At 43.4% G+C, this 23,679-nt stretch overlaps 1 protein-coding gene across 3 annotated transcripts in view; it reads right to left on the bottom strand.

Moving 5' to 3' along the window:
• ATG7 (autophagy related 7) overlaps positions 1–23,679 on the bottom strand; it is a 298,659-nt gene that overhangs the window by 84,320 nt on the left and 190,660 nt on the right. Inside the window, exon 19 of one of the 3 annotated variants that reach the window (XM_049861839.1) lies at positions 7,442–7,497. The exons of the other annotated variants lie outside the window; for them this stretch is intronic. Within the exon in view, the coding sequence (XP_049717796.1) occupies positions 7,450–7,497 (48 nt within the window). The 3' untranslated portion in view covers positions 7,442–7,449. The remainder of the gene's footprint in view (positions 1–7,441; positions 7,498–23,679) is intronic. 3 annotated transcript variants of the gene reach the window in all.

Here is a 23,679-nt window from a genome sequence, read left to right as displayed (position 1 = left end):
ACTTTTAAATAAGAGGATTTGAGTGTGGCAGTAAAGCCAAAAATGGGGGCTTCTGTGTACCTCCTGTAAAAGAACCTTCTCATTATATCACTCACTAGTAATAGCTCACCGTGTTCAGCATCAATGTGTTGAAAAGGGACTGTGATGGTGAGATACCTCTTCAAATATATTCCCCATGCCCGAGAAAATTCAAAACATAATCAGGGAAAATCAAATCCGACTTTGGCAGAAAAGGGACAGCAGGAACCCTTGCCCGCTGGAAGCTCAGTGGGTGTCTGATGGTCCCAACAACCACAATCCTGTTCAACTTAGAAAACACTGCATGCCGTGCCGTTTAGGCGTTGGGAAAACAGGCCTAGGGTCCCCTGGTGTCTGTCTGTCTTCTCCTCTAGGTTCTGGGATGAAGCACGACTGAGCAGTAAGTATGGGATGCGAGAGTCACCCCCCCCCCCACTACCTGCATGCGAAAGGGGAGTGCAGAAAAAGCATTTCTAAGATTGCCACTGTTTTGATTTCTTTTTGGTCCTAATATATAATAATTAATTTTGAATCCTTAAATGATATGAAGTAGGAGAATGGGGCTGAGGGATGGGCATATGTGGAAAAGGAGTCCCTGGGTGGTGCAAACAGTGAACATGCTCGGCTGCTAAATGAAAGGTTGGAGGTTCAAGTCCACCCAGAGGCACCTCAGAGGAAAGGTCTGGACATCTACTTCTAAAAAGTCAGCCTCTGAAAACCCTATGGAACACAGTTCTACTCTGACACACATGGGGTCATCATGAGTTAGAGTCGATTTGACAGCAACTGGAAAAAATTTGTGGGAAAGGTTGAGAACCAAACCAACTGAGTTTGACAGAGGTCAGGACAGCAGTTACCTTTGGGAGTACTCACTGGGAAGAGGCTCAAAGGAGACTTCTGGAGTACAGGCAATGTTCTTTACCTTGATCTGGGTGGTAGTTACACAGGTGTATACAAAGTAAAAATTCACTGTGATGTACAGTTACGATTTATGCACTTAACTTGTATATAATTTATACCTCAATAAAATGGTTTAGAGAAAAAGGGTTGACTTCCCCAATGATTAAACACAGAGTTGCCATATGATCCAGCAATTCCACTCCTGGGTATATGCCCAAGAGAAATGAAAACACACGTCCACACAAAAACTTGTATGTGACTCTTTAAAGCAGCATTACTCATAACAGCCAAATAGTACAAACAGCCCAAATGCCCATCAATGGATGAGAGGATAAACGAAATGTGCTATATCTTATAATGGAGTATCATTTGGCCACAAAAAGGAAGGAAGTACTGATACATGCTACAACACGGATGAACCTTGAAAATATTATGCTAAGTGTTACGTGATTCCATTTATAGGAAATATCCAGAATAAGCAAATTCATAGAGATGAAAGTAGATTAGTGGTTGCCTACGCGTGGGGTCAGTATTGGGAGACCAGAAAGTGGCAGCAAAGGGGTGCAGGGTTTATTTTTGGGGTAATGAAAAGTTTTAAAATTGGCTGTGGTAATAGTTGCACATACCTGTAAATATACCAAAACCACTGAATTGTACTTTAAACGGGTAAATTGTATGGTATGTGCATTATATCTCAATAAAGCTGTTTAGAAAAAAAAGCAAAAGAGCCCTTTAAGACTTAGTGCTGCTATAGTAAGGGAGCTCAGCTCCACATCACCCAGACGTTTATATACAGAAAATGATGTAAACCCGGGGAGACTGGTTACTTACACCACCAAGCAAAGTACTCAAGTCTTTCAACAAGCTGAACTCTAGCTGTTGGTGTGGCCTGCTGCAAGGCCAGACTGTCCCCTGGGAGCCAGGAAGTGCATCACGGACCCAAAAGGGAGGAACGGCGGGTGCTGGCCTCGTCCCACAGCTGCCAGACACAACTTTCCATACCGTGCTGAGGAAGACTTGCCGGGGCCAAGCTACTCACCTAGAAGACACAGGTCAGGGGCGGGGGGCGGGGGAGTACTTTTCTTTGCTGCTGGCGTTAGATTGAAAGACAAGAGGTCAAAGGAAAGAGGCTCTAACCCAAGGGAAAGGCGGTGAGTCTGAGGAGAGAAACGAGATTTCGGAGTCAAGCAAGAGCAACATGCCAAAGCCCATTAGACCCTGAGCTCTGTGTTTCCACAGCTGCTGCTGGAGCTGGGCCAGGGGCTCGGGGCGGGCCATTTCCCCTGCACACAACATCAATATACTCCTATCATGAAACTTCCAGTTCAAGGCAGGCAAAGCAGGAGAACAAAGAGGAGCAGAGACAGAGAGAGGACCTGGGTGTCAAGAGAGGGGGAAGAGGATTCTCAGGAGGTGGCACACAAGCCCCCCACATTTCAGATGAAGGCTTCCTGGAGCGCATCTCAGACATCCACTCCAATACAGTCCTTTGATTGTCACAGAAGGTGCCAGGGGAAGGGAAAGACACATGTTTGTCACCTACCATGTCCCCAGTGTAGTGCTAGTATCCTCATAACTGTTAGCACACTCGGGCCTCAGCGCCCGGCAGGGTGACATCAGCACTCCCATTTTACAGGCACGGAAACTGCGGCCCATGAAAATGAAACGATGTGGCCAAAGGCAGAGGAGTGAGCCAGAGGCTGAGGTGAGGGCTCTGTCCGCTTTACCAGGCCTCGAGTTAGGATCTGCATCCCAGTTCTCTAAGCTCCACAAAGCTCTTGTGCTATTGACATCAACACTAAAGCCCAACTCAGGAAAAAAAAACTATACGGTTTATTAGATGAAACTTCTGCTGCAAAGAATAATCATTTTAGACCATTTTATCAGAAGTAACCTGCGAAATAACGACCTCAGCACCTCCTAGGTGAAGTGGAAGTTCAGAAATGGGGAATTCCAGGTTCTTGTGGTAAGACAAGTGCATTGACATTTTATACACACACACACACCCACATCGCACAAACACATACATATACATACACAGAATCCCTGACTGGTACAAATGGTTAACATGCTCAGCTGCTGACCAAAACGTTTGAGGTTCGAGTCCACCCAGAGGTGCCTCAGAAGAAAGGCCTGGCAATTTACTTCCGAAAAATCAGCCACTGAAAACCCTATGGAGCACAGTTCTGTTCTGACACACACAGGGTCACTATGAGTGAAAATCAACTTGACAGAAGCTTGTTTTTACTGGTATACACACACGACAAAAAATAATGAGAAAATCATAGTAAATAGTACAAATAAATAATCCACCTTGACTTAAAAAAAAAGGGCAAGCACCCTAATTTTTAAACTTGCTTATTGGTGGGAGGTTTGTTTAAGCCCACAGCGCTTACAGACGTTGTACCTGTTCTTCAGGGTAGCATCTTACACAGTATTTTGCAAAAGCACTTGCTGAGAAAATGGCTGTTGAAGAAAACTGAAATTTATAGTGCTACAAGAAGACCAACTATCATATTACATAAATAAAACTGATTAAAGAGAGTCTATTTTTCCATAACTAAAGACTATTAGTATCCATAGCAGAGAAGAATCAGGAGTAATTTATGACTTGTTTACACTTCTGGCATCAGCTGGAGTCATCTGTGATGATCAAGGCCTCCTGCTCTCTGGGTGCATGAGCAGGTGGTGGCTGAGTACAGAGCTGGGAAGCAGGAAGGAGAAGCCTGGCCAGGCGGGCCAGCACTCAGGTCAGTGTTGGGCCGTTACCCCGTGGACAATGACTCGGGCTCTCTCAGCAAAGCCTCCCTTGACAGATTTGTGTAACTTGGCGGCGACCTGATGATGGAAATTCACTGAAAAGCCTGATTTGAAGTCCTGGTGAGCAAAACTTTCAAAGGTCTTCTGTGTACACTTGTACCCTAGAGAGAAGGCAAGGGCTTCCCTAGTATTCTTTAGGCAAAGGTGGGGAATCAGAGAAGCAAAAATCACAGGGCGTTTGACTGATTCCAGGGCACTACAGAAGCCTGAGAAAAGTATGTCCAACCTGAACAAACGACCCCTCCCCTGCAGTATTTTACCATCTGGTAAAGGTATACAGGAGTCCCTGGGGGTGCCAATGATTAATGTTTTTGGCTGCTAACTGAAAGGTTGGAGGTTTGAGTCCATCCAGAGGCGCCTGGGAAGAAAGGCCTGGCAATCTACTTCCCAAAAATCAGCCATTGAAAACCCTGTGGAGCACAGTTCTACTCTGCACACGTGGGGTCGCCATGAGTCAGAACTAACTCGATGGCAACTGCTTGGTTAGACACAGGTGATGTGTTGGAGCGGGGTTGGCTAGGTTTTTAAAAACTGACCGAGGGACATACACACACCCGACAATGACCGATGAGGCCATTGCTTGGTCTCCCTTGACTTTCTTCTGCTACACTCTTCGATGGAGGCTGATGTTGCTGTCTTTATTTTTTGACTTTAACTTTTGTCCAATGGCTTTTCCTTTCCTTTCTGGAGAACATGTTCTACTCTGGGCTGCATACTAAAAACCCGAGGCTGGAAAGGTGACGCTGAGCCGACTTAGTCGAGGGATGCTCTGTTCCAAGAGAGGGGACCGATAAACGGCTGGGCTTTGCAAGTAACTTTATGATGTTTGGATTTTGTGCTGGCACTGGACTCTGGGTTTTAAGCTCTCCACTGTCATACGGTGTTCAGCCTTTCCAAGAAAAACGCTATAAAATGAAAATACTTTACTGCCGTTGCCTTTGACTTCTAGAGAATCACACAAATACTGTAATCTCTTGCAACATTTAATTTAATGTAAACTCAGTTCACCTACAGAAAAGATTAGTTCTGAAGCTGCTTCATTTCACTTTTTAGAAAGCACCAGTCTTCTCTATGGTATCACTGTTGTGTTTGCTATGTGCCAAACTGTTATTTCACACATGTGAAATGAAAATTGGCATCAAGTCCACATGAACTAAACTACTGGCAAAGACAAGGCTGAAGCTTGCCATTGAGAAGATTATATTCCCAAGAAACTCCTTTGGCAATGTCCAATGTCCACACACTAAAAGAGTGTGTGTGCAAATATATACACAAGTTTGAAGAAGCTGATTCCCCTGTGCCCTGGCCCCCACTTCTCCCCACCATGTTCAGGTAGTACTCTGATAGTCATTTAAGTCACCCAGAACTTTAACATCTCAGTTGTACACATATATACCAGTTACCGTGCAGTCAATCCCAACTCATGGGGACCCCACCTGTGTCAGAGTAGAACTGCTCCACAGGGTTTTCAGTGGCTGATTTTTTGGAACTAGACCACACAGCCTTTCTTCTGAGGCACCTCCGAGGTGACTTGAGCCTCCAACCTTTTGGTTAGCAGGCCAGCATGTTAACCATTTGTACTACCCAGGGACACGCATATATTTACTTATCAAATAATAAATATACCTTGGTTAATAAAAGAGAAAATTATTTTTATTCAAGTTTGAGCTTGCACATTTCAACTGTCTTCCTTATTTGCTTAATAAATAGGATGATGCGTAATTTTCCCATAAGACTGATTAGCTCACGTTCAACGGTGTGTGTGTATATGTGTTTCTTCTTTTAAATTTTCAATTCATGTTTTCCTTTAACGCTTTTTGCTATTTAAAGCAGGCTGCTTTGCCTTGCATTTAACAGATTCACATATGGAACCAAACCAAGAGAGAAATGGAGAATTTTATTACCTAAAACTGTGAGAAGTGGTTTAGTATGATGAGGTAGTAGTTGAAATCTGTGCCTTCCCCATCTCTCAGGACCCTGTCCTTACACATACTATCTAAGGGTCTTTGGAGTTCAAGAATGGCTACAGGAATGATTAGGCAATCATTTGAAACTTAGATGGGCACTCAGATGGACAAAGATGGGATACGTCTAGAAGAAAGATGGAGATCTAGTTTGGGAAAACACTTAGAGAATGCTTTCTAAGCTTGAATATTTCAGATTTTCACATTCATTTTCTAAAATAATCATGGTACTTTCCTCAGTCATCAGGGTGCCACCTCTTCTTCATGTCATTGACTCTAGAAAGATTGTCAATCACAGTATTCCCTCTTTGCTGCCCCACCCACAGAGATAACATGTGATCCAGGTATGGCCAATCATACTATATCATTTCCTTGGCGATAGTACTTAATCCAAGGGCTGGGCATGTGACCCAAGTAGGGCCAATCAGAGTCCTTTCTTGAGGCTGATTTAAAAAAGGTGGAAGGAAGATAGATGCTCACTGCTCACTGCTCACTGGAGTTGCTAAGTTGCTAAGGAAGATGAGTATCTGAGGCTCCCGGTGGCCATGTTTCCTGCCACAGGAATACAGCCAAGCACAGGCAAGCTCAGCTGGGAGATAGAGAGGGAGAGGAGGATGTATTGAATCTCAGTTACTAGCCTGGGTCCAGGTTTCTGGGGCTCTTCCTTTAATCCTATAAGCAATTCCAATAACATTCCAGTTCCATAAGCTAAGAAATTCCCTTTTGGCTCAGGTTGGTTAGAGTTGGGTCTTTGTCATTTATACTTACAACTGAAGAGCCTGTCTTAACTTAAGAATCACATTGTTACTAACTTCTTTAGTTGACTAATGGCTCTCCAGCTGAGTGCTAATGAATGCCACTTACCTTTTATACCAACTTGATGTTGGCATCCCATGTCAGCTTATATGTTAAGAAAAAAAATGCAAAGTTTATAAATTAGAGTGGGAAAAACACTCCCATACTTGTGTTAACAATACAGGCAGTCCTGGGTTATGGACAACTCCTACTTGCCCTTAAACGTTATATAAATTTGCCCCCACTTTGAAACAAGAGAACCAACCCCTACTCACAACTTGCTGCAGGTGCAGCTTTTAAATCATTGAAAAGTCTTCAAGCCTTTTCTTGCACTAATCAAACCAAACCCCCCGCCATCCACTGGATTCTGACTCATACTAAACCTACAGGACAGAGTAGAAATGCCCCATGGGGTTTCCGAGGCTATAAATCTTTACGGAAGCTGGTGGGTTCAAACCAATGACCTTTGGGTTGACAGCCCAGTGCTTTAGCCATTACACCACTAGGTCTCCTTTTTTGCACTAAACCCATTGCTGTCGAGTCTATTCCAACTCATAGAAACCTTACAGTACACAACAGAACTGCCCCACAGGGTTTCCAAGGAGCCCTTGGTGGATTCCAGTGCTGATCTTTTGGTTAGCAGCCAAACTCTTTTTTTTTTTTTTTTTTATTGTACTTTAGATGAAGGTTTACAGAACTAGTTTCTCATTGAACAGTTAGTACACATAATATCTTATGACATTGATTAACAATCCCATGACATGTCAACACTCTCCCTTCTCAACCTTGGGTTCCGTATTACCAGCTTTCCTGTTCCCTCCTGCCTTCTAGTCTTTGCCCGTGGGCTGGTGTGCCCCTTTAGTCTCATTAGCCGCCAAACTCTTGACAGCTACCAGGGTTTCAGCAAGGTTAAATAAGAACTGTATGAACCTGTTCCAACTTACCTATAAATTCAACTTAAAGACACAGGAACAGATCTTGTTCGTAACCCAGGGACTGCCTGTAGCAGAATTATATGAATATAAACCAGTTGTCATAAAGTCAATTCCAACTCATGAAGACCTCATGTGTCGCAGTAGAGTTGCACTCCCTAGGATTTTTCATGGCTGATTTTTCAGAAGTAGATTGCTAGGTCTTTCTTGCGAGGCGCTTCTGGGTGGACTTGAACCTCCAACCTTTTGATGAGCATGTTAACCTTTTGCACTACCCAGAAACTTGCATATAAATATACTTCTACCCATTTGGCATTTCTGAGTACACGGAGAAATTTGCATTCATTACTGAATGTGTCTATTGATGCAAGAGTTTGAAGCACAAAAATTCAGATTCACATCTTACTTTATCACCATTGTTCAAAAAAGGTCAAGAACCAGACTGGGGAAGAATCACAGAAAAGCTTCCATTCATAGACGTGCTTGATTCTTCCTGTCCATGTGTTTATGCTCTGCTTCTTCCCCCTCATCCAGAGCTGAACATCTCAAAGATGATGGCAGGTACAAACACGCTCCCTTTTAATTCCGTGACCAAATTGCTGCAATAACTGATTGCCAGTTAAATGATTATAATCAAGTACCCATTGTGCATAACAATCATTTAATGACTGCCATCCAAAAACACTGTAATAAAGAGAGCTTTAATGAAGAAAACTGGAGGCGGGCCAAGGTTTATGGAGGTTTGCTTCAAGGGAAAGAGAGGCGTAATCTATATTTAAGATTAAAAGAAGGCTTTAATCCGGATGCTCAACATTAAACAAGGGAGTGGAGTCGGATTTTGATCAAAAGTTACTGCAGGCATAAAAGAAAGTTAACGTAAATGTTCTTCTAGAAAAAAAAAGCTCAAGTAAATTATATTAAGTGTTTGTAACCATTTGCTTTGGGAAAAAATGAAAAAGAAGAAAAACATCTGATTTTCATTTTGGACAAGAATATTTGGCTAAAATATGAGGGAATAGCATTTGATCTGATTTGTGTAATATCGCTGAAAACAGAGTGAGCTACCACTTAATCTACCTTGTAACCCATTCTCCACTGGTACTGGTACCATTCTCCTTTTACGGATCCTGTTTATTTTTGGCCCTTACTTTGCTAGGCCAGGCCTGTGTCTCTGGAAGGTGTAATTATATTCTCACACAAAGTCCTAATTGAAATGGTTTTGATGATCTCAGCTCTAGCAAACAGTAGTTCTCATCTGAGGGAGAGAGGGGGGAAAAAAAAAACACCACATAAAACTCAGAACAACTGGCAGCTACCGCCACTGCTGATGCACGGAGTGTTTGGCTAACAAATTAAGGCTGTGCAATTCCTAGAACTGCAGCCATTTTCTACGAACTGATATGTAGCCTGACCAAAGATAAACAGCAGGGCCTCCAAATTTTGCTAGTGAATGCTGGGAGAAAACTAAAAGTACCACGGTTAAGTCTGCTCAAGGAAGAAGAACAAAACAAAAAACCCAAAACTGTTCCTACAGGCTAGACCTGGTTTGGGTTCCCAATGGCTTTCCCTATATCTTAAGGTACAAAGGAGAAGGATGTGACCCTTGTTCGGGCCGAGGGAAGCTGTGCAGTGTGCTTGTGTGTCCACAGAACACCCCAGCCCTTGGCAAGTCCTGATGATGCTGCAGGGCTGCAAAAAGACCCGAGGGAACTCAAATTCCACTGGGGATTCATTCTGCTCCAAGGTGACCATTCAGGACAGAACAAACTGCCCTGGCACTCTTGAGGTGCCCTAGAATGTCCAGGGCTTGTCATAAACATAAACACACACACACACACAAACACACATGAATGAGCTGAGGTTAGGAAAAAGTATCTCCTGCCTAACTGGGATAGAGGCCACAGGCTAGGACAGGTTTTCTAAGACCATTTTAGCTTAAAACTGAACTAGGAGAAAAAAAAAAGGAATTCAAGAGCCTCTCCGACACCAGGATGTTACCCCTTGTTAAAGGCTGGCAACATATTTTTCTCTAGGAAGTTCCCTTTTTCTATTTTGGGCTACAGGTGTATCAAATCACCCCCTAGCCTGTAAATTACTAGCCAGGGGGTGGGGGGGGGCCGGGGCAAGGAGTAGCGTCAGCATCTGACTTACCTGAGTCTCCCCTACATCATGTACAACCACATTCACACACAGTAGAGGCCACTGTTCAACCGGTTCCCCCAACTCGGGCTCTTCTCCTTCACACCTCAAAGTTGCTGCCAAACTCCAGGGCTCCTTAACTCTGCCCTGGCCTTCCACCACACAAGGGGCGCCACTCCTGTTCCTTGTTTTCACTAGTGGGTGGGGAGCACCTGGGCAAACGGCTTAGTCTCTCTGCACCTCTGTTCCCTCCTCTATAGAAGGTGACATTAAAAAGAGGCCCAGCTTGTAGGTCTTTTTATGGGGATTCAATGAGAGGATGCTCATAGAGCCCCGTGGCTGGCACATGGAACGTGTCCAGTAAATGGGAGCTAGCGCTGTTGTGTTTGGAAACCCTGGTGGTGTAGCAGTTAAGTGCTATGGCTGCTAAAAAGGTCAGCAGTTTGAATCCACCAGGCGCTCCTTGAAACCCTATGGGCCAGTTCTACTCTGTCCTTTAGGGTGGCTGTGAGTTGGAGTCAACTTGATGGCAATGGGTTTTTTTATTGTTGTGTTTAGAGGAAAATCCAAACTCTTTGGCCAGGCATATGAAAATGTTAATAACAATGGCAACATAGCCTGCCCTGCTCAGCTGCTCCGCTCAAACATTCTTGTTTCTAGCCCTTTATCCCCCAATCTCATTCCTCACAGAGCAGCCAGAACTATTAAAAAATGTAAACCACTCTACGTCACTCTCCTGCTTACAACACAGCACAGGCTTAATCTCAGGGCCCACGAGAATCCACGTCACTGCTCCCCGCTTACATCTCCAACCTCATTCCTTCAACTCACCCCCATATCATTAGGCTTTTAGCCATGCTGGCTACGTTCCTCCCCCCCGCCCCGGTTCCTTACACTGGCCAGGCTTGCTCCTTCCTCAGGGCCTTTGCACAGGATGTCCCCTCTGCCTAGAAGGCTCTTCCCCCAGGTCCTCACATAGCTGATCCTTTCTTTGCATTCAGGTCTCAGTTCAGAGGCCACTTTCTCAGAGAGGCCCTCAATGGCCTGACAATCTAAATAATCCAACCCCTGACCCCTGTTCCCAACCCCTCCAACTCCCACATCACTTCATTCTATCCCAACATCCTGCTTTATTTTCATCATAGTGCTCAGGACTTGCCAAAAGTATCATTTTTCCCTTGTTCATCAAACTAGAACGTAAGCTCTATGAAAACAGAGAATTTACCTTGTCTGTCTTGTCTACCACTGTATCCTCAGTGCTTAGAAGAGTGCCTAGCATATAGTTTGTTGTTGTCAGTTGCTGTTCAGTCAGTTCTGACTCATGGTGACCCTATATGTAAGAGGAAAAAATGTTGCCCAGCCCTGCGCCATCTTCATGATAGTTGGTATGTTTAGTGCCTTCCAACCTAGGGTTCTCATCTTCTAGTACTATAACGGACAATATTCTATTGTGATCCATAGGGTTTTCATTGGGTAAAGTTTTGGAAGTAGATTGCCAGGGCTTTCTTCCTAGTCTGTCTTAGTTGGGAATCTCCACTGAACCCTGTCCATGGGTGACCTTGCTGGTACTTAAAATACCAGCGGCATAGCTTCCAGCATCATAGCAACACGCAAGCCACTTCAGTGGGTGGTGGAGCACCCAGTAAATATGCTGTATCCTCCCACTGGGCCTTGCACAGAGCTGCCATCGTGCAGGCACTCAGTAAGTCACAGATGAACTGAACTCAACTGAATTCGACAAAGCGGAATATACCCAGGGCATAGATAAAACATCTTTCCCTGTCTTTGCAAATCAGATGTGCAACGAGAAGTTCACAGCTGTGATCTGTCCTTATCACAAAGTTCAGGGGATCTAGAAAATAGTGGATGCGTGGGTTGCATAAGACATGTAGGGCTTTCCAATGTTTCTTAGTTCAACAGAATTCTGAGAAGACACAAATGTCTAAATGCACAGCATGTAGTAAACAAAATGAGGGCAACAGTGGTTCGGCGGTTGAACTCTCACCTTCCACGTGGGACAGCCAGGTTTAATTTCCGGCCAATGCACCCCATGTGCAGCTACCAGTCATCTGTCAGCGGAGGCTTGTGTGCTGCTATGATGCTGAACAGGTTTCAACAGAGCTTCCAGACTAAGACAAAGTAGGAAGAAAGGCCTGGCGATCTACTTCCAAAAAACCAGCCAGTGAAAACCCTGTGGATCACAACAGTCTGACCCAATTGTACGTGGGGTGGCTGTGAGTTGAGGCCAGCTCCACGGGAGCCAACAACAAGTAAATAAAACAGCAAATTAACACATTGTGAAACTGGTGCCTGGGGTACATTTAAAATCAACTCTTGATTTAATACTTAGATGCATTCTCGGTCAGGTTCAGATAGAAGCAGAGTGGGATTTGGAGGCAGAATTCATCCTTTTCTGAACATGGATGGTACCATAAACTATACCATATCACTCCATACTTAGAGACAACCCTATCTTAAATCCATTCTCATTCCTTCAGATGTGTTAGCCTTAGCCCGTCAACTTTAAACCAGAAATTAGATCTCATGATTTTCCAGTATCTTAGAACTCCTGGCCTAATTCTTAGAGAATGGGCTTTGGGCATAGCAGACTCACAATTCCCAGTCTTCTACTGTTTCTAAGGCCTCTGGCAAAACTATTTATCCTCTTTTAGACTTGATTTTCATGTCTTTTAAGTGGCGATGATGACACCTATGCCAGAAAGGCGTGCTAGAAGTAAATGCGATGATCTCCATAAAGGGCCTATTGAAGTACTTAACAGAAAATAGGAAATTATAATTCTCTTACTCGGTAAGTGGTAGGAGCTGAAAAAATACTCACTATGGGGCTGCCAACGTGGAAGGGAATGAATACTGGGAAACAAGCATGTTAATAAAACCAAAAAGACCAAACCTGTTGCCATCAAGTCAATTCCAACACATAGCGATCCACAGAACAGGGTAGAACTGCCCCCATAGGGTTTCCAAGACTGTAATCTTTTTTTTTTTTTCAATTTTTATTGTGCTTTAAGTGAAAGTTTAAAAATCAGGTTGGACTCTCATACAAAAATTTATAATGCTATAGAATCCTAATTGCTCTCTCCCTAATGAGACAGGCACACTCCTTCCCTCCACTCTCTCTTTTCGTGTCCATTTGGCCAGCTTCTGACCCTCTCTACCCTCTCATCTCCCCTTCAGACAGGAGATGCCAACATAGCCTCATGTGTCTACTTGATCCAAGAAGCTCATTCTTCACCAGTATCATTGTCTATCCCCCAGTCGAGGCCAATCCCTGTCTGAAGATTTAGCTTTAGGAATGGTTCCTGTCTTAGGCTAACAGAAGGTCTGGGAACCATGACCTCTGGGGTCATTCTAGTCTCAATCAGACCATTAAGTCTGGTCTTATTATGAGAAATTTGGGGTCTGCATCCCACTGCTCTCCTGCTCCCTCAGGGGTTCTTGTGTTCCCTGTCAGGGCAGTTATCGGTTGTAGCCGGGCACCATCTAGTTCTTCTGGTCTCAGGCTGATGTAGTCTCTGGTTTATGTGGCCCTTTCTGTCTCTTGGGCTTGTAATTACCCTGTGTCTTCAGTGTTCTTCATTCTCCTTTGGTCCATGTGGGTTAAGACCAATTGATGCATCGTAGATGGCTGCTTGCTAGCGCTTTAAGACCCCAGACGCCACTCTTCAAAGAGGGATGCAGAATGTTTTGTTAATAGATTTTATTATGCCAATTGACTTCGGTGTCCCCTGAAACCATGGTCCCCAAACCCCCGCCCCCGCTACGCTGGCCTTCAAAACATTCAGTTTATTCAGAAAACTTCTGTGCTTTTGGTTTAATCCAGTTGTGCTGACCTCTCCTGTGTTGTGTATTGTCATTCCCTCACCTGAAATAGTTCTTATCTACTATCTAATTAGTGAAAACCCCTCCCCTTTCCTCTCTCCCTCCCCCCTCTTGTAACCATCAGAGAATATTTTCTTCTCTGTTTGAACTATTTCTCAAGTTCTTATAATAGTGGTCTTATACAATATTTGTCCTTTTGCAACTGACTAATTTCACTCAGCATAATGCCTTCCAGATTCCTCCATGTTATGAAATGTTTCACGGATTCATCATTGTTCTCTACTGATGCATAATATTCCATTGAGCGAGGGTGAATATACCATAATTTATTTATCCATTCATCTGTTGATGGGCACCTTGTTTGCTTCCATCTTTTTGGTATTGTAAACAGTGCTGCATTGAACATGGGTGTGCATATATCTGTTTGTGTAAAGGCTCCTATCACTGTAGGATATATTCCAAGGAGTGGGATTGCTGGATCATATGGTAGTTCTATTTCTAGTTTTTTAAGGAGACACCAAATCGATTTCCAAAGTGGTTGTACCATTTTACATTCCCACCAGGGTGTCTAAGTGTTCCAGTCTCTCCACCTCTCCAACATTTATTATTTTGTGTTTTTTGGATTAATGCCAGCCTTGTTGGAGTGAAGGCTATAATCTTTATGGAAGAAGACTGCCATGTCTTTTCTCCCGTGGAGTGGCTGGTGGATTTAACTGCTGACCTTTCAGTTAGCAGTCGAGTGCTTTGATCACTGTGCTACCAGAGCTCCTTAAATATATTAACAGTGACAGGAAAAAACAAACTATCAATTGGAAGAAATCAAACAAGGCCTAAGATGCTACAATGCTTTATCATCCCTTCCCATCTAAGAAGAATCTGCAAACATTGGGATTTTATGACAAGTGGCACTTAGGTATCCCCGGATATCAGAAAACATTGGTTAATTACAGAAAGAAAGTTAAGGGAAAGTATGTTCCTGAGAAGATTATTTGCTTTAAATCTATATAGTATCAGAGAACACATGGCAGGATTCCGAGCTAAAACCACTGAGAATTTTAGTATTCCTTGATCTTATCAAGAAACACAAGTCATCATGAAAACCTGTTGTGTTCAAATCACTCCATTTGGCATTCAAAGGCTCCAACACAAACACTGGAGCTGGTGGACCAACTCACAAGGCTCAAGTGAAAACACAGGTGCAGAAAACTATGAAATATCAAGGGGGCAAGGGGACAAACACAAAGGAGACAAAACAAGCCACCTGCCTAGGGGTCCAACATGCCATCTGGTTCTAGGAAATGAGAGAAAGATTAGCAACATAAAGGAAAGGTAATGGTAGTGGACATCTATTGTTCAGCTTGCTCAGCCCTCTCTATTTCCTTTGCTAATCATACCAGTTTTCCAATTTTTCACCAATTGCTCCCTGACTTTCAGGCCATGTGATTTAGGTGAGGTTATTCTACCCATGGAAACCCTCGTGGCGTAGTGGTTAAATGTTGTGGCTGCTAACCAAGAGGTCGGCAGTTCAAATTCACCAGGCACTCCTTGGAAACTCTATGTGGCAGATCTATTCTGTCCTACAGGGTTACTATGAGTTGGAATCGACTCAATGGCCAGGGGTTTGTTTTTTTTTTTTTATTCTACCCACTGGAGTCCCTGGGTGGTGCAAAGGGTTAACACACTCGGCTGCTAACCGAAAGGTTGGAGGTTTGAGTCCATCTAAAGGCGCCTTAGAAGAAAGGTCTGGTGATCTACTTCTGAAAAATCAGCCATTGAAAACCCTATGGAGCACAGTTTTACTGTGACACACAGGGGTTGCCATGAGTCAGTCAACTCCGCCGCAACTGGTTATTCTACCTGCTACAACTTGGGATGGAAACACACCCCAGACCTGACCAGTGAGTTACCCCTCCCCCCACCATAGTGATTAGGTCACTAGTGGACCCGTAAAGTAGGACATCAGCTAGAGCCACTGGGAACTCGGCTCTTTACACTGGAGTTGCTAAGCTTGGGGATGTAACGTTGGAGCTACCAGCTGCCATCTTGCTGTCATGAGACAAGAGCCTCCCTAGACTGAAGCAATAACGAGAAAAGCCAGCAAGGTACGGAGATAAAAAAGTCACTACTGATAGAAAGCGTACATTTTTTGAACACTTGGATCTAGTGGTGCCTAAGGCTAAAACCGCCCTACGTGCATATTTCAAGTTACATGAACAAATAGAGGCCCCCTCCCAAAACAGCTTAAATCCATTCAACTTGTAACTAAAAGAGTCTGACTGATACAGTAATCTTGCAGTTTAAAGGCAAACTGCATGATGTACTTTTCTGAGTTCTCTTTAAAAAAAGAAAAAAGGAGGTGCTGGAATATGTGAGACGCTGGGGAACAATCTCCATGTTCTCACACCAGCTCTTCCACTTGACCAACATCTGTTGAATATATACATAATAAGGCAATTGCACCGTAAGGCTTTTATAGGCAGAAGCCCTTCTACTTATTATTTCCCTCATCCTTCATCTCCACCTCCTTACCCAAGACTCAGAGATGTATTCATTCATTCAAAAATCTTTTTGCTAAAATATTATATGATCCCACTTACATGAAATATCTAGAATAGGCAACTGTATAGAGACCTAAGTTTATCAGTGATTACCAGGGGCAGGAGGGAGCGGAAAGAGAGACTATTGTGTAGGAAGTACAGAGTATCTGCTTACGGTGATGGAAAACTTGGCAACGGATACTGGTGATGGCTGCATAACACAATTAATGTAATTGGTGTCACTGAACGGTGCACGTAAGAAGTGTTGAATTGGCAAATGCTATGTTGTATTTTTTTACAACAATTAAAAAAAAAGTTTTGCTAAGTGTTGAATGTGTGCCAGGTACTATGCTATGTCCTGGGGATACAAAGACGATTAAGACATAGTCTTTACTCTCAAGGAACTAACAAATAATGATGAGTCAGTGTGACAAGTGTTCAGGAATGCAGGTACAGCATGCCACAGTGGTGGAGGAGATCAGAAGGGGAGAAGAAGGGACCCAGCGGAGCCTTCGGAAAGTGTGAAGGCTTGAAGAATGAGCAGACACCTGCCAGGCAGTGAGAACAAGCACAAAGTAATGGGTGTGGAGTGTGAGGAGTCCAAGGGCTAGGGAGGACAAGCTCAAGTGGTAGGCTAGGCTGAAGCCCGGCTAGAGAGTTGTCTGTTACTGCTATGCTAAGGAGCTGACCTTATCCTGAAGCAAAGGTGAGCCTTTGAAGTCCCTGCATAACATACTCCGATTTTTGTTCTAGAAGGGGAGGCCTGGTGGCCATTGTGGAGGATGAACTGGAGTGGAGAGAGCCCACAGGCAAGACTGTGTAGAGACTCACTGTGGCTTACTGAAGTTAACTGGAAATGGCTGTGGGAAGTATTGGTGGAATACAGACTAGAAGGGAAGCATCTACAATTTCAACTTGCAAACCACTGAAAACGAATCCCATGCGGATGACTTGAGAAGAATTCTGGTCAAGCAGATTATTTGTATGTCAAAGATTGAACAAGAGTACTGTGGGGGGAAAGTAAGAAATGCCGGTGCTTTCCTCAGTCTCTGAGTCTCAGCTTCTCCACCCTACGTGTTCGCCCTCCAGTCTAAATCCTGCCTACCCTGAAGGCTCAGCTCAATTCTGAAGTGCCCTTCTGCTCCATCTCCTCTGGTGGACCCAGGTCCACAGAGATGTCTTGTTCATAGAATCTCCTACTACCCTCTTCAGCCAAGCCATCTTCTGCTGACAAGTCAGGGCATGGTTACCAAGGGGCCTGGCTTAATTGTTTGTGCAAATGAGAAAACTCAACAAGAGATGAGAGAGCCATAATGCAAAATCTCAACAAGATTGGGAAGCTGTACACTGCTTCAGCATTTCCACTCAACCCACCCACACAGAGCTTTGAGTGCCAGAGGGGTAAATCTGCAGAGTTAACAAACCCTAAATAAATAAATAAATAGGTCCACTTAAGGTAGTGGTTTCTAACCTACTGTAGACCAAAGATACCTCTTGAGAGTTAAATAAAACCATGCTTTCCCTGCCTCCCATATACATACATGTAATATTTTACGTACAATCCCTGGGTGTTCAGGAACCATCCTCACCCCAACCTCCCAAGTTCAGTGCGGTCCATAAGAATTTAGAGGAACAGCTCACAGAGCTTGAGAGAATGACATAGGAGGGTCAAGAGTTCCCCTTCTCAAGGCTCAGTTTTCTCCACGACACAGTTCATTGCCATGAATACCACCTCATCACAAGGAAGAGGACAAATGAATAATGCAAAACCCAGTGCTCAAACTTTTATCCGTCCACCTGTCCTGAGCAGCCCAGGGCCTAACTTTGGGTGGCTATGGAAAACCTTGGAATCTCAGTAATTTCCTAGATGCTAAGTAGTGATAGAGTGGTTCAGTGGTAGAATTCTCACCTTCCATGTGGGAGACCTGGGTTTGAGTCTTGGCCAATGCACCTCACACACAGCCAACACCTGCCTTGTCAGTGGAGGCTTGCATGTTACTATGATGCTGACCAGGTTTCAGCAGAGCTTCCAAACTAAGACAGACCAGGAAGAAAGACCTAGGGATGTACAGCGGTCCAACCTCATTGTACATGGGGTTGCGATGAGTCAGGGGCTCACTCTATGGCAGTTAACCACCAAGTAAATAAATGCTAAAGAGGATGCTCTGGGGCATGGGGTGGGAGATGAGAGTGGTGTGGTCCAGGAGGTAGAGAAAGCAGCTGGGTTCTTCCAGGGAAGGGGAGGGGAAGGCTGCTCTCTCTGCCGTGGATTTCTTCCATCCTCATTCCTCCCTTATGCAGAGACTGCAAATTCCTCAGGTGATTTTGTACCAAATCCAAATGGTTAAAAATAATTTGCTAAATACCTTCCTAGATAAATCGAAATCCGAGACTTTTTTGAGCCTTGTCCAGCCATACTTCAAAGGGCAAACAGGCCTGAGAGTCATGCTCTTTCCTAGCGGAGTTTCTGAGTCAGACCCCTGCCTGTCAATCATCTGATGTCACAAGTCAAACTGTGCCATCAAAAGCTGAGTAAGCACCCTAGGAAATGGAAACTCAACTGTAAGAACACAGGTGTTTCCAAACGCAAAACATCTCTGTCCAGTTTCTAACTCAGTGACTGTATATAAATTTAGCCATGACACTGGGGGAGGAGTTCTTTAAAATTCTGTATTATTTGGGCACAAAAGAAGTTGAAGGTGAAAAGAATAAATGATTGTGTATTGGTCACTATTTTATGCACTAGAGAGACAGTGGTAAAATATACAAGGTCTCTGCCCTGATGGAGCTTATATTTGAGTGGGGTTGGGGTGTGGGACAGAAAAGAAAAATAAATATCAGATATGATAAGTGCCACGTAGAAAATAAAATAGGTAATAGAACAAAGAATGACATAAGTACTATTTTTATGTTCATTTTACAGATGCGGAAACTGAGGTTAGGTGAGTTGTTCAAGGCTTCACAGCTAGGAAGTAGAGAATTTAAACTCAGGACTGATTCCAAAATTGTTCCCAACCACTACCCCATGCTATCTCTTCAGCTTCCAGAGAAACTAAAGAATCTGGAGAATGGACCAGAGACCATCACTATTTTAAAAAGTCCCTTCCTTTAGAGTTGCAGCAAAATGATGAGATCTATGAATTAAAATGAGTGTGCTACAAGCTACCATTCTGATGCTAATACAACTAACATGCCTGTTTCTACATGTGATGGGCATTTGCTATGACACTGGATGTGTTTCAGTGGTGCTTCCAGACTAAGACAGACTTGAAGAAAGAGCCATTGATCTACTTCCAAAAATCAGCCAATGAAAATCCTAGGGATCACAATGGTGCAATCTGCAACTGATCACGGGGATGACACAGGACCAGGCAGTTTCAGACCATTGTGCGTGTGGTTGCCATGAGTCAGGGGCTGACTTGATGGCAGCAATTCTTAACACAATTCTTAACACAACCCTTTGACATGGGAATCGCTGTCCCTACAGCTCACAAAAGGACATTTAGGCTCAGAGGGTTTAAGTAACCTGTTGAAAATCACAGAGCTTAGAAGTGAGAATGTTGGAATCCAGGCCTCATGCTTCCAAGTACACTGCTTTTTCCATTACACCATACTGCCTTCCAGAAGACTCCCCAAGGAGCTAAATTTTTCTCCCAATGGGAGACAAGGCAGTAACTAACTTGGCAGTGCAGACAGAAATGAGTGACTGTTTTGTGTCTCTGCCAAGCAAGTATTCATGCCCTTTGCAATACAACTTGGACACAATACCTAACTGATTTTTAGCAGTTAAGCATCCTAGAATTTGCTGAAGAATTTTCTCACCTTCTCCATATGGCGTCCAAAGTTAAGAGGGGAAAACATATTTACATCTCATTCAAAATTTAAAAAGTAATAAATCCTTCAAGCCCCTGGCAAGTTTCTTCAATCCACTCTAATCATGTTTCCTTGTATAACAAGTCTTGTGATGTCTGTAACAGTGTCTCGCTATAGTAACAGCAGCCTTGATGTTGCAGTTCTTCTTCACGTGCCTGAGGGATTATTCCATTTTCCACATTAGGAATAAGCCGCAGACTTTAGGTTCTAAAATGGAGCCAGAAACACTGACTAGAATCCAGATGCCCTAAATATAATTGGAACTGAAATTTACTGCCCTCTGTGAGACACAAATGAAAAGACTGTACCAACTTCCAGAATACGGGTCCAGAAAGCAAAATCAGGAATAAAGACAACCTGGATTCTGTTTTGCACTGAGAGGATCCTCAAAGCTAACTGGGAACTTTCCAATTATCTCCCCTTCTTCAAATCCTTGGCTTTTTATTTTGACAAAAGCCAAAGATATTAGAGAAGGAAGACATGCTACAGGCTCCTCTTAATAAACCAGGTTTTCCACATAGCTCTAGAACTTTCTGGAGGTGTCCTTTCACATAAAAAATTATTTAGGTTTTCAGGGATTGAGCTGATAAATGAAAAAATGATTTTTCCCTAAACACACTCTAAACAATCTCTTCTACTTGTTATTGAGAAAGACATTTACTAAACTCTTTAATAGAAATAACATCCTCGTATTACACCATTTAACATATAACAGTTCTGTTTTTCGCTTTAAGTTGTTATTGTTAGTAACAATAATTATAATTTTGATGATGATTAAAAATAGAGATACCATTTACTGAGCACTTACTACGTGCTGGGAATTGTGCAAAGTGCTTTAAAAACACCCTTTTTAATCCTAACAGTACCCTAATAAGGCAGTTATTATTTCCATTTTAAAGTAAAGAAACTGAGCCCTAGGATCATTCCGCAACTTGCCCAAGGTGACACAACCAGCAAGCAGAGGAACTAAAATTTGAATATAGGGGATCAGACTACAGAACCTATTCTGGAATTGAAAGTAAAAGCACCTTCCTCAAAAATGTAAACATAGGACTAATGGACCACAACTACCACAGCCTGTACAGTCCAGTACAATGAGATGGTGCCTGGCTACCACCACTGACTGCTCTGACGGGGATCATGATAGAAGGTTCTGGACAGAGCTGGAGAAAAATGTAGAACAAAATTCAAACTTCCAAAAAAAAAGATCAGACTTACTGGTGTGACAGAGACCGGAGAAACACTGAGAGTGGCCCCTGGACACCCTTTTAACTCAGTATTGAAGTCACTCCTGAGGTTCACCCTTCAGCCAAAGATTAGACAGGCCCATAAAACAAACAATAATACACATAGCTCAGCCATGTATACGAGACTAAATGGGCACACCTGCCCAGGGGCAAGGACAAGAAGGCAGGAGGGGACAAGAAAGCTGGATGAATGGAAATGGGGACCCCAAGGTCGAGAGGGGACACATTGACACGTTGTGGGGTTGGAAACCAACGTCTCAAAACAATGAGTGTACTGTTTAATGAGAAACTAATTTGCTCTACAAATCTTCACCTAAAGCACAACTAAACTACTGTACGACCCAGCAAGTCTACTCCTAGGTATATACCCGAAAGACCTGAAAGCAGGGTCTCAAACAGATACAAGAACACCAGTGTTCACTACAGCATTATTCACAGTAACCAAAAGGTGGAAACAATCCAAGTGTCCATCAACAGATGAATGAATAAAGAATGTGGTATATCCATACAATGTTATATTAATCAGCCACAAAGAGAAATGAAGTTCTGATACATGCTATAATATGGATGAACCTTGAAAACATTATGTTAAGTGAAATAAGCCAAACACAAAAGGACAAATATTGCATGATCCCACTTATACAAAGCATCTAGATGGGTAAAACCACTGTGACAAAAGCAAATCAGTAGTTATCAGTAGGTGGAGAGGAGTGGTAGAAGTCCCTCTGATCTCCCGCCAGTGCAGACAGCCACCGCTTCTAGCTACTTGCTGTTAGCAAATCTTTCTGGATTAAACTTGATTTTCATCGAAATAGCTTTCTTTTGCATTAGTATCTCATTTGGGGGATATTTAATTAAATTGTATAATTACAACAAGTCCATCTGGCATTCACAGGTTTGGCAAGAAACACAAATGACTCTTGGGAAACCTATGTCTGAACTGGTGGGAGTAGAGGTACGCAGATATACCAGAAACCAGTCTCCTGGCTGAGCGCCATCAGCCTCCCATGGGCATCAGATCAGGCTCTACCAAGGGAGTGCAGAGTTAGTTAATCTGCCAAGTTAATTAAGGGAAAATTGGTTAGGAAAGTTTTACTGAAACAAAAATATACATATATGTGTATACACACATGTATACATACACGTATTTTTTTTAAGTACAGTATGCCTATTGTCTTCCAGCTTGCCCTTGTCACATAAATCATGGAGTCATTCCTCTCCTGATGGACACTGGGGTTTGCCACAGATGCTCTGGTTCTGTTTGCCCAGCACACACACCCGTCCTCCGGGAATAGCAAACACCTTCTCCTGGGAATTGCTTCTCCCCCCACTGAAACCATGTTCCTTTATAGACCCTGCCTCTCTAGCCAAAGTTGACTGTCCAGAAATGAGCAACAGACCCAAGCTGGGCACCTGATTTGGAATCCAGGGCTGCAGGGGATGTGGACCAGTCCATCTCTGGCCACAGAAGCTGAGAATTAGGAGGCTATGGAGCTGCCAGCAGCCATGTCTCCTGCCTCATGGAAGAATCCTGTTATTCCAGAAAAGCAGCTTTTCCTAAAGTTGGCTCAATCCAGCTTTCTTTCAGTTATGTTCAATGCACCAGTATCCTCATTTGTCTATGAATTCAAGTTGGTTTTACGTCATGCCTTAGTTATTTAGTGCTTCTATAAGAGAAATACCACAAATGGATGGCTTTAACAAACAGAAATTTATTCTTTCACAGTCTAGGAGGCTAGAAGTCTGAATTCAGGGTGCCAGCTCCAGGAGAAGGCATTCTCTCTCTGTCAGCTCTGAGGGAAGGTCCTTGTCATCAATCTTCCCTTGGGTCTAGGAGTTTCTCAGTGCAGGGACACTGGTCCAAAGGATGTCCTCTGCTCTCAGCTCCTCTTTCTTCGATGTAGGAAGTTCCTCTCTCTTTTTGCTTCTCTCTTTTGTGTCTCAAAAGAGACTGACTCAAGATACAACCTAATCTTACAGAATATATCCTGCCTCATTGACGTCATACCGAAAACCAAATAGAGGTTAGAATTTACCACACCTATTAAAAAAAAAAAATTTTTTTTTTTTTTTTTATGATACTTAGATCAAAAAATGGAGGACAACCACACAATACTGGGAACCACGGCCTAGTCAAGTTGACACATATTTTGGGGGGGGGTCACAATTCAATCTATAACATGTCACTTGAAATCTAAAGAGTCCTCAATAATTTAAAAAACAGTACCAGAAATGTAGAGTTGAAAGTGACCAACTCTAAATGTAGAAAAGGTTGAAATGAGTGGGTGGGAGACCATATCCCATTTAGTGATATGACTAATTCCTCTTACAAGGTGTGATGGTTAAGACTGTGTATCAACTTGGCTAGGCCATGATTCTCAGTGTTTTGGCAGTTGTGTAATGTTGTGATCACTTCCCTGTTGAAATCTGATATGTGATCACCCCCATTATGGAATCTGCTGCGTGGTACTGGCAGGGGTGAGCCTGTGATGGCTTACCGCTCCTTCAGCCTTCATCTCTCCACCCTCTGCCACCCACTTCCTTTCTGCTTGCCTTGCCAGGGCTTTTGGCTGATTCTGGATCCTGCAGCTGCCTCTTGTTCATCAGACCTCTG

Source organism: Elephas maximus, chromosome 20 (genome assembly GCF_024166365.1).
Source record: "Elephas maximus indicus isolate mEleMax1 chromosome 20, mEleMax1 primary haplotype, whole genome shotgun sequence".
NCBI classification, from domain to species: Eukaryota; Metazoa; Chordata; class Mammalia; order Proboscidea; family Elephantidae; genus Elephas; species Elephas maximus.
The sequence above is the reverse complement of the archived record's forward strand: the minus strand, read 5'-3'. Positions and strand labels throughout refer to the sequence as shown.